The sequence below is a fragment of the Thalassophryne amazonica genome, chromosome 14 (genome assembly GCF_902500255.1).
Source record: "Thalassophryne amazonica chromosome 14, fThaAma1.1, whole genome shotgun sequence".
NCBI lineage: Eukaryota > Metazoa > Chordata > Actinopteri > Batrachoidiformes > Batrachoididae > Thalassophryne > Thalassophryne amazonica.
Window position 1 is genome coordinate 61778329 of NC_047116.1, and position 12396 is coordinate 61790724.

Consider the following 12396-nt stretch of genomic DNA (forward strand, 5'->3'; position numbering starts at 1 on the left):
CCAGATTGATCCACAGAAGGAACAACAGCAAGAGGAACAACTGCAGGAGCGTCCTGAGGAGCATCAGCAGGAGTATGTGTTGCAAGCCCTGGACTTGGCCAAGTAGGTGCCACTTTGCTTCTTTGGCATACTGTAGGTAGGAATGTGGTGCTGCAGGGTTAAATATCAGTTGTGAATGTGCACGTGTTTTGTAGTGGGGAACAGTGATACATGACGTCGGGTGAAAGCACATGACAATCATATCAGTTCTTGACAGCTTTCATGTCCATTCGTGTAACGACGCGTGGCAGTATGGGCTCCAAGAACCATCAAGAATACACTACCAATGCTGTCACCCTCTATTACAGACCACCACTAATCACCACGTATCGACACGCTCAGTTGCATCTCCAGGAATAAGGGTTATTTGTGACATTTGTGGAAGATATTTTGGCAGCCAAAAACATGCTCCACGAATATCATGTACCCTGTCATGTACCAGCACACGCTGTCACAGACCCCTATTCAGATGCTTTAAGTCACATGAAGAATGTCAGGAATGTCCCATGAATTACAAGAATATGATATTCTTAACGCATCCTGCCTATTGTGTAAACGTAGCATTAGTCTTGCAGCAGTATCTTTGATGCCACATCTTTATAATGCTGCTTTTACCAAACTTGAATCACTGATTAGAGAAATCATATTTTACTCATACTTCTTTTCTGTAACAGGATCTTTAAAACATTTGAAGCTTGCATTCATCAAACTTGACTGTGTCATGAACCAGCACTTAGTAGCATCCCGCTAGGACATACAGTGAAGACAGCGACAGTTAGCTATGATGCAGTGTTGTTGATAATAAAAACAAAAGCTGGCCAAAGAAAAAAGTCACAGAACAGTGTTAGATATGTTTAAGTGTCATTTGGTGTTAAAAACCATGATTCCCAAGCTTTGCTAAAAGCTTCATTACTTGAAGTGTCATATTAATTTCTTCTTCTTCTGACTGCTCCTGTAGGTGCTACCCCAGCAGCTCATAGTCATCCTGACATCTACCAGTCAAATAATTTGTAGCATAATTCTATAATATTATGATTAAAACTAATTTCTCTTGGCTAATCCAGCAAGTAATATTCTAGGCATTACTGACTAGATATATAAAACAACTCCAAATCAACTAGCACTTACTTTAATTAACTGCTGTAGATTTTTCTTCATCTATTCTAGGTCAGCTGATCACACAGCCTGTCCACAAAGACAAGTCCCTTGTGGTACAAATCAATATGGAAGTTATTTTGAAGTGAGATTTTTTCCCCTGCTGGATTTTAGGTTTCCCCACCTGTCAAATCCCCCTTTACCCCCCGTGTAGACGGATCATCTTCCTCCCATTCACCTCACCAATACACTGTACAAATGTTAACATCATCTTTTCACAGCTGACTGCATTGCACACAGATGAATAATTAAAACAGTTCTATTGGAATATCCCTCTTATAGCTCTTTGACCTCCCTCTTACAGGTCCTCATCAGAGAAGCTGCCCTTCATTGTTCTATGTGCATACTTCAGTAAGTCCACAGAATCTAAAGAAGCATCCTGTAACACCTCGATTCCATTCTTTTCCTCCTCCTCTTCCTCTTGATGCAACTCTTCCCCATTGAGACTGGAACTGTGAGTGTCATCAGTGAGCGCTGAGCTGTCTGCACTCATCCCAGTTCTCTTCATCTCAGTTACTGGAGAGCGTGGTATCACGTGCTCCTTTGGTTTCTGATTCCGCTTCCACTTCATACGCCTGTTTTGGAACCAGATCTTAACCTGGTACAAAATAACAACAATTAGGATTGTGACAGATTGTGCAAATATGTTGACGTGTGGGGTTTAAAGGTGGAATGAGAATAATAAGGACACCTGGTGATACTTGACCTTTTCCAAAGTCTAGACATGTACCTGGTAAAGTCTAGTGTGTGATTGAACAGACAGATAAATGAGTCCATCCCCTCCAGTTTGTTCACACAACTCAAAAACAATAAATTCTATCATCTTGTAACTCACAAAATTAAAAGGCCATATAATGAGGATGAATTTATTTGGACTTTGATGCACAAGATTAATCCAAACACCTACTGTATCCTCCACCTTCTGAACACTGCCACCTGCTGGTGAAGATGTTTGTTTCAGGGCATACACGTATGATGGAAATACAGGAGAACTCGTCTCTGCACAAACTCAGCCCCAGCTGTGAACTGGGTCTGGGGCTAAATGTACCCCAAACCATAACCATAACCTAGGCTGAGTTCACCCGGGAGCTGAGTTCTCTTGTTATCATTTACAATACACGCATCGCTTGTCAGTTTCTTTCATTTCCAAAGTCTGGGTCTTTTGGCTTCAGAGACCAGCCCTGTTAACAATACACTGCATTTGAAAATCAAAGCCAGCATGACTGAGACCAAGTTTTAATTATACATGTCATGATTTGTATTTTGCATTTTCAGCACCACAGATGACAAGAACACAAGGCATAAGATAACAAGGCTAATTTTTTGTCAGCCATGCCCTGCCAACAATTTGTATCACGGCATTCAGTTGGCTTTGTGTTGATTTGATTACTTTGTTAAATTAAACAGAGGATATTGGTGGAGGCACATCTTTTTTTGTGAGGCTTTATTTTGAAATAAAACCAGTGTCTTGGTGTCTTACAGTGTCTTGGTAAAACATGATCATGCTCTAATTCTTACATTCAAACTGGATACACTCATTTAAGATGCAAAGTGCAAATTCAGTGAAAATCAGACCAGTTTTTTTCAGTTTATCATGTACACAAGAAAGCATGACAAACATCGGCATGAATCTATGCACAGACTACAATTCAATATCTAGTCCAGTAATATTAGGTCATTTTTTTGGCCAAGGTAGGAAAAAATCAGTAGAAAGCTGAAAATTGCTGGATGTAATCCTTTAAACATCCTAAACGACACAGTAAAAGTCCCCATGTATCCTCCTTGAGCTTTTCCTGGTATAACCTCATGATGCCATAAGTGTCATGGATGTTGAAAATAGTACACATGTTCATCATTTAATTATTTGCAGTGGTTTATGTATCTTCATTGTTTGACAGACAAGATTGCTTCAAAATGTAACCGATATTATATCAAGTAGACGCCATGATGTCATTGTGACATCATGATGTCATCCTGTATCTCCTGTTTTAAATTTATGATTTTTTTTAATCTGTCAGAGAATCAGGTTTTTTATGTATCAGACACTGATGAAGAGCATACCTTTGATGGAAAAGAGAGCAAAGATGAGTTCAATTCCTATTCACTGGTACTCAAAAATGAAACATTTGATTTCCAGATGGCTGACGAGGATCATTTTGATGAATGTCACTTCATCCGTTACTTTTATCCACAAAAACAAAAATCCTCTTAATAACCTTTCATGTAGGCAGTCTAATTCGAACTGTAATACTATATTGTGATCCCAAGTCCCCAAGTTTGAAATATTGCATAGAACACCTATCCTGCATTGTATAACATATTTTGTGGTTCTTCAACATTCCAGTGAAAATCCCTATAATGAGGTAATTCAACATTGTGGCATCATATTATGACATCATGATCTCATGATCCTTTGTTTACTTACGTTTACGTCAATGTTCCAAAGCATTGTATGGCTGCTTTAATAAAAAGTAACCAAAAATATACCCTTGTATTATATATCCGGATGAGGCCATTTCTCACCTAAATATAAGCTATGATGTCATGACGTCATAACCGTGAAAGCGCAATGAGGATACACAGGTTCTTTCTATATGTTATCAAGGGTACTGAGGGGAGAGCATACACCAATTTTTTAGCTTTTTACTAATTTTTTCCTACCTTTTTGCCCACTTTGACTGGACTAATCCCTTTGTGGCTTTATGGCCTGCAGGAAATAGACACTGTGTTTATCATTAATGTGTAAGGACAATAATAAGGACTGTTTTGGAACCAGACCGTTCCTGGTTCACCATGTACCCTCAACTCAGAAGATAGACGATGCTTCTGAAACAATCAACTATCATGGTTATTTTGCATGAAAAAAGTATACTCAACAAAAATATAAACGCAACACTTTTGGTTTTGCTCCCATTTTGTATGAGATGAACTCAAAGATCTAAAACCTTTTCCACATACACAATATCACCATTTCCCTCAAATATTGTTCACAAACCAGTCTAAATCTGTGATAGTGAGCACTTCTCCTTTGCTGAGATAATCCATCCCACCTCACAGGTGTGCCATATCAAGATGCTGATTAGACACCATGATTAGTGCACAGGTGTGCCTTAGACTGCCCACAATAAAAGGCCACTCTGAAAGGTGCAGTTTTATCACACAGCACAATGCCACAGATGTCACAAGATTTGAGGGAGCGTGCAATTGGCATGCTGACAGCAGGAATATGTCAACCAGAGCTGTTGCTCGTGTATTGAATGTTCATTTCTCTACCATAAGCCGTCTCCAAAGGCGTTTCAGAGAATTTGGCAGTACATCCAACCAGCCTCACAACCGCAGACCACGTGTAACCACACCAGCCCAGGACCTCCACATCCAGCATGTTCACCTCCAAGATCATCTGAGACCAGCCACTCGGACAGCTGCTGAAACAATTGGTTTGCATAACCAAAGAAAATCTGCACAAACTGTCAGAAGGAAGCTCATCTGCATGCTCGTTGTCCTCATTGGGGTCTCGACCTGACTCTAGTTCGTCGTCGTAACCGACTTGAGTGGGCAAATGCTCACATTCGCTGGCGTTTGGCACATTGGAGAGGTGTTCTCTTCACGGATGAATCCCGGTTCACACTGTCCAGGGCAGATGGCAGACAGCGTGTGTGGCGTAGTGTGGGTGAACGGTTTTCTGATGTCAATGTTGTGGATCGAGTGGCGCATGGTGGCAGTGGGGTTATGGTATGGGCAGGCGTCTGTTATGGACGAAGAACAGAGGTGCATTTTATTGATGGCATTTTGAATGCACAGAGATACCGTGACGAGATCCTGAGGCCCATTATTGTGCCATACATCCAAGAACATCACCTCATGTTGCAGCAGGATAATGCACGGCCCCATGTTGCAAGGATCTGTACACAATTCTTGGAAGCTGAAAATGTCCCAGTTCTTGCATGGCCGGCATACTCACCGGACATGTCACCCATTGAGCATGTTTGGGATGCTCTGGACCGGCGTATACGACAGCGTGTACCAGTTCCTGCCAATATCCAGCAACTTCACACAGCCATTGAAGAGGAGTGGACCAACATTCCACAGGCCACAATTGACAACCTGATCAACTCTATGCGAAGGAGATGTGTTGCACTGCATGAGGCAAATGGTGGTCACACCAGATACTGACTGGTATCCCCCCAATAAAACAAAACTGCACCTTTCAGAGTGGCCTTTTATTGTGGACAGTCTAAGGCACACCTGTGCACTAATCATGGTGTCTAATCAGCATCCTGATATGGCACACCTGTGAGGTGGGATGGATTATCTCAGCAAAGGAGAAGTGCTCACTATCACAGATTTAGACTGGTTTGTGAATAATATTTGAGGGAAATGGTGATATTGTGTATGTGGAAAAAGTTTTAGATCTTTGAGTTCATCTCATACAAAATGTGAGCAAAACCAAAAGTGTTGCGTTTATATTTTTGTTGAGTATACTTGTCCCTTACTTATCATTTTACAGTCAATCAATTTCCACCAATTTCCACATTTTTTAAAGTAAAGTCAACTTGTCAGGTTTTACAATGTTTGCCATTGACTCAGGTATGCCCCCCCCCCCCCCCCCCCCCCCAACACACACACACACACACACACTCACCTGAGTCTCGGTCAGCATTAGTGAAGTGGCGACCTCAAAGCGTTTGGGTCTGGACAGGTACTTGTTGAGTTTGAACTGGTTTTCTAATTCTAACAGCTGATGACTCGTAAAAGCAGTCCTGGGCCTCCGACACTTCGCCAACAAACCTGCCTGATTTGGACCTGATTAAGGAAGGAAGGAAGGAAGGAAAGAGAGGGAATTAGGAAAGAAAGACAGAGAAAACGAAGAAAGAAATAATTTATATTTCATATCCCTCCATGTTCTACAGTAGTTTTCTGACTACATCATTGGTTCATGGAGCCGTCTGTCTTTCTCGCACTGATGACACAAGAACATTTCAAATGTTGAAGCAGTACAGGTCTATGTTAGTTGTTCCTTTTGATGCTAAATTTTGTGCAATATTCTAGTGAGGTCATTTTTTTCTTCTGCAACAGCAGATTACTGTTAGAATTCCCATATCCTACATTAACGTGTTTTAAGGGTATACAGAAACAAAAACTTGAAGTCTCTCATAAATCAAGTGTGCACTTTTTTAATTTATAACTGTAACTTGTAATTTTTTAAAAAAGTTTTATTCCAAAAAGTTGTAATATTATTGTGGCTATAACAACAAGAGTTTGACAGTTTTTGTGTGTGAATTATTTGTTGGTGTGTCTTATTACTTATAAATTTGCAAAGGTTTGACTGAGGCCTTGTGCTAGAGATGAAACATAGAACAAAGTAAAACCAGAATTAGAGAATAGATAGAATATGTAGCTGGGGAGGTGCCAAAAATGTTGTCACTGCTGAATATTAGTTCTGGGTAACATCAGTGATGCTTCAAATCCTTTGAAATGCCGGAGTTTCAAACAGTGGAAGACAGGGGACATGGCATTTTGTGCTGGGGCCTGATGAACAGTGGCATCTGCTGGACAGCTTAGGGTTGTTCATTTGTGAATTTCATATTTTAAGACTCCAGTCAAGTGCAGCTAATGACATAACTAATGTAAGCAACACATCTGGTGAGGGTGCACAGCCAGTAATGTGGTATTACCTTAAGTTAATATTGTGTTTTAAAAATACCAAAGAAAGAAAGCAAAAAAATAAAAAAATAAACATTTTATATATATATATATATATGTGTGTGTGTGTGTGTGTGTGTGTTGTCTATTCAATTAACTAAGTATTCATTGCAAACATCTTGTATTTTTTTCAAAAACAAATAGAAAAATTATTCTAAAAGTACTGCTAGTACTACTACTATTATCAATCATCATCATCATCATCATCATCATCACAACTGTATTGCTGCGTTTATAAGCAAAACACTGTAAACCCACATAACAAGAACAAGAACTGAGACGCATAAAGTGGTTTTGCTGGTTTGACCGCAGACAAACCTCTGTCCTCTCCTAGTCTGGGCATCATCATCATCCCGGTTGTGATCCAGGGTTCCACGGTCCCAATCACCTGATCTGGGTATGGCTGCACCAGATGCGTCAAGCTCGGGTACCAGAAGGCGGAGTGTTGGAATCCGAGGGCACGCAGAGGGTACATGGCGCTTGAATAGATCCCTTGACACAGAGCGTTAAGTCCATCCTGGGACGAGGTGAGGCGAGTCAGAGGCAGGATGGGCTGAGCTGGACTGCCGTCTGTCAGCCGTGGGGACGGCGTGTCGGACAGCAGCGCGTCAATGCCAAAGTTTTTGGATTTCTCCACGGCCACAGGCATCGTCGTGAAACAGGCTGTTTGATTTTTGTTGTTGTTGTTTTGTCACACAAACGTCAAACCCTCTGGAAACAAACGAACCTGAAGTTCTTCAGCACGGCGAAGTAGTTTGTTCAATGAGCGCTGCGCGTAAAAACGGCGTCTGTCCACCAAGTGTCCTCTGTTGTGATTGGTCAGAGCGCACGGTGCGCAGCGGGTTCAAAGCACAAAATTAAAAAAAAAAACCCTCCGGGTTAATTTATAAACAACTCTCACATTATTAAGAAAAAAAAAACGCAAACGAGCACGTTCATTATGATCATTATTATTAGTACTACTACTAGTAGTAGTAGTGGTATAAACTGCTAAACAACTGCTTTGTTGACAGATTGTGCGCCTTTGACAAGGACATTGCTCTGCCTTTAGCAAAAAGAAGTTTATTCAAGTGTACTATGAGTATACTTATTTTTTACTAAAATTGAGGAAGTATACTTGAAGGTGACTTTTTATAAACTATATTTTATATACTTAAGAATAGTATAGTGAAGTATACTTGGCTTATACTGAAAAGTATAAACAAAAGTCTAAGTACATTAATACTAAGACTTACACTTATACTTTAATACTAAAACTTACACTTTAGTATACTTTTTACGTCTTTCTGCCACAAAGTACTAACACTTATTATGCACTTGGAGCAAGATATACTAAGTCAAGCCATTGACTAAGTAACTGAAAAGAAGTCATAAAAGTACAGATTTTTTTTTCTATGTAGTTATTTATTTTTGGTTCCAAAGGTTCGCACTTTTCTTTTACCTTTTTTGACAAGGAAGGACTTTAGTTCTCAGTTGAAGACGCTATGTTTACATTTTTACAAACAAGGACTTGGAGAGACCATTATGTTTACATTTTACATGCACTTTTTCTTTTAATTTTCTCCACAAAGGAAGGACTTGATTTCATAGGTCTTTGTTTTTGAAATGTTTGAAAATATATCAAACTTGTTTTCAACATTCTGTCTTGTGATTTTTTTAAATGCATCACACTGTGTACATAGTATGGGTAAACTTTAAGAATACTTTAAGGAGTATATTTTCAGTATATATAAATAGTAAGCTACAAGTAATATGCCAAGCAAAATTAAAGTATAAAAAGTAAAATAGTGAAATAACCAATGTGTATAACAGTATACTTTAAGTATACAATAATAAACTAAAAATAGGGACTCAAAGTATACAACTAGTACAATGGCAGTAAGCATAGGAGAGGGATATATCAAGTACACTGATAAGTGTACGTGTGGTATACTTTAAGCATACAAGAGGGATATACCAAGTACATTGATAGTATATAGATGAGTGTACTTGTTGTATACTTTAAAGTGTACTTTTGCAAACTTAAAACGAACTTCAAAATATACTTTTATAAACTTGAAATGTTCGAATTGAGTCTGAAAAAGTATTAAAATTGTGTACTTTTTAGTATACTACCAGTACATGGTTTATAGTATACTTGCTATACTTATACTGAAGCATACTTAATAAAATGAACTTTAAGTATACTACTTTTTGCTAAGGGTTAAAGTTGTCAACAACAAAAATGCTCAGATTTAATTTCAGTTTTGGGATTGTTGCGCCTCAGTGCTGCACTGTGTTGATTACTTCTCAACTCTGGATTTGACTCTGTGCTAAACTTGTTTAAGAGAGATTCCTTTATGTCAGTTTGAAGAGATGTGTATCATTGGGCAGGTCTAGGGGGTGGCCATGGGTGGCATTGAGCACCCCATTCATCATATTCACCCTATTGAGAGATATTCCATAATCCCTTGCACGCCAGAGAGTTGCTGCAGTCTAAACAATGTAGAAAATCCACATGAAGACAATTGCAAATGAACATTGTACTATCAAAATGTACTTTTTTTTTTTTGCTTTTAATCACGTTAATAAGAGGCTGCATGCATGAGAACCTGAAAACGTGCTAAAACAAATATTCCAAATAATCCATGTCTGCTACATTTAATTTGCATGGAATTTAATCAATGCAAACTGAATTTCATATATCTTATATACACTCAACAAAAATATAAACGCAACACTTTTGGTTTTGCTCCCATTTTGTATGAGATGAACTCAAAGATCTAAAACTTTTTCCACATACACAATATCACCATTTCCCTCAAATATTGTTCACAAACCAGTCTAAATCTGTGATAGTGAGCACTTCTCCTTTGCTGTGATAATCCATCCCACCTCACAGGTGTGCCATATCAAGATGCTGATTAGACACCATGATTAGTGCACAGGTGTGCCTTAGACTGCCCACAATAAAAGGCCACTCTGAAAGGTGCAGTTTTATCACACAGCACAATGCCACAGATGTCACAAGATTTGAGGGAGCGTGCAATTGGCATGCTGACAGCAGGAATGTCAACCAGAGCTGTTGCTCGTGTATTGAATGTTCATGTCTCTACCATAAGCCGTCTCCAAAGGCGTTTCAGAGAATTTGGCAGTACATCCAACCAGCCTCACAACCGCAGACCACGTGTAACCACACCAGCCCAGGACCTCCACATCCAGCATGTTCACCTCCAAGATGGTCTGAGACCAGCCACTCGGACAGCTGCTGGAACAATCGGTTTGCATAACCAAAGAATTTCTGCACAAACTGTCAGAAACCATCTCAGGGAAGCTCATCTGCATGCTCGTCGTCCTCATCGGGGTCTCGACCTGACTCCAGTTCATCGTCGTGACCGACTTGAGTGGGCAAATGCTCACATTCGCTGGTGTTTGGCACGTTGGAGAGGTGTTCTCTTCACGGATGATGCAAAGGAGATGTGTTGCACTGCATGAGGCAAATGGTGGTCCCACCAGATACTGACTGGTATCCCCCCCCAGTAAAACAAAACTGCACCTTTCAGAGTGGCCTTTTATTGTGGACAGTCTAAGGCACACCTGTGCACTAATCATGGTGTCTAATCAGCATCTTGATATGGCACACCTGTGAGGTGGGATGGATTATCACAGCAAAGGAGAAGTGCTCACTATCACAGATTTAGACTGGTTTGTGAACAATATTTGAGGGAAATGGTGATATTGTGTATGTGGAAAAAGTTTTAGATCTTTGAGTTCATCTCATACAAAATGGGAGCAAAACCAAAAGTGTTGCGTTTATATTTTTGTTGAGTATATATTACTTTGGAACAAACTGGACAAACAGTGTTGTAAAGGACAATAATCAGGGTGTTAAAGAGCAAACTTCACTTTCCCTCTGAATGACATGAACAGGAAGCAATCGTGATTCACAGCAATTCCCACTGAAAAACAGAGAAACAACCTGAGCATCTGGCATATTTACATAAAACAAACACAATAACAACGTCTAAAAACTCAAAGATGATTAGGCACAATATACAAAGAGTTTTATGTAGCGATGTTAATGCTGTTGTCCGTGTGCAGCGGTTAAAGTGCAGCCTGATCAGACCGTCTCAATGCAGTTCTCAATGATAATGACATCTTGCAGCATGGTGAATTCTCTGAAGTTTTGTGAGATTTTGCAGAATTTGAAACCTCGATAGGGCAAATTGAGATATCCCATAATCCCAATAACCCTTGCGCAGGAGAGAAGCACTGCAGTCAAAACAACATGGAGAAACCACATGACAGCAATTGCAAATGAACATTATACAAGCCAAAATGTAATTTTTTATACCTTTCATAACATTTATAAGAGACTGCATGTATGAGACGCTGAAAACTTGCTAAAACAAATATTCCAAATATTCCGTGTGCACTACCTTCAACTTGCATGGAACTCTCTTTTTTGCTACTACATTCTTCTTCTTTTTTTTCTTTTTTTTTCCTTTTTAATTTGCACTCTGGAAATACTTCTTTCATTCGGTTAAATTTTATGTTTATTTTTCTTTTCTTCTCCAGACCTTTCAAGTTTGTGCATGGTTTACGCAGGTTTTATATTTCCACTGAAAGACTTGCACCTTAACTTTTGTTGTACTTGTTACAATGACAAAGAATCTGTATCTGTATTTTCATCACTTGAGTTGGTTATAATTCCATTTACATCTCATAACTTATAACTCATAACTGAAAGATCATCAGCTTTAAATCTTTTTTTTAAACATGCTTTATTTTTAATCAAGTTAAAAAGTTAAAGCATGCATTCATGCGTCTGTGTGAGTTTGTGCACACACTCGTACTTCATACCACCCTTGCATAAATCAGTGTCAGCCGAGGGCCAATTCTGTCAGCTAAGCCTGGACACACCATGTGGAGTACGTGTCATGTTTTCCACATCCTGTACACATACCATAATCATGTGCATGGCAGAAAGCCCTCACATGCACGCTTTCAAACAATATTACATTAATTTATCTCCATTTTACAGCTTACTCTTCATTAAACTTTATTACCAACTAATGTTTACAGAAACCTTATAATGTTCATCACCACACCTTGGAGCTGATAATGTGGCTGTAAACCAACAGACAGCAAACTAATTTTGTGTCATGTAAGCACAAAACGCGTTATTACAAACTGTCCGTGCCAGTGACACACAGTGGCAGTCAGCACCTTCACTTCCCACCAAAGAAAACACAAACTGCACAAACTTAATCTGCAACTGGAGAGTGCTCCAAGAGCACAACAGGTCACACAAATCTCTGTAATTGTCAGAGATAAATGTTAGCAGGATTACATAAAAACCCCTGAACATCATTTCTTAAAACCATTAACTTTTGAGGGGGCAGATTTAGGATTTTTTTTTTTTTCTTTTGTTTTGTTGAAGACAGGACATTAAACATTAACAAGGATTAGCGCTCACATATGGCTGAATTTTTTCATAAAAATCTGAGCATTACCTCT

The 12396-nt window shown here is 39.2% G+C and overlaps 1 protein-coding gene across 1 annotated transcript; it reads right to left on the reverse strand.

The window, feature by feature from the left end:
• Positions 1-1492: 1492 nt before the first annotated feature.
• Positions 1493-7546, reverse strand: LOC117524287 (homeobox protein Hox-B4-like). Its single transcript, XM_034186057.1, has 3 exons — positions 7216-7546; positions 5837-5997; positions 1493-1792 (listed from the first exon to the last, which is right to left on the reverse strand). Exons 1-3 carry the CDS (start codon positions 7544-7546, stop codon positions 1493-1495), a joined length of 792 nt encoding a protein of 263 aa, XP_034041948.1.
• Positions 7547-12396: the final 4850 nt, after the last annotated feature.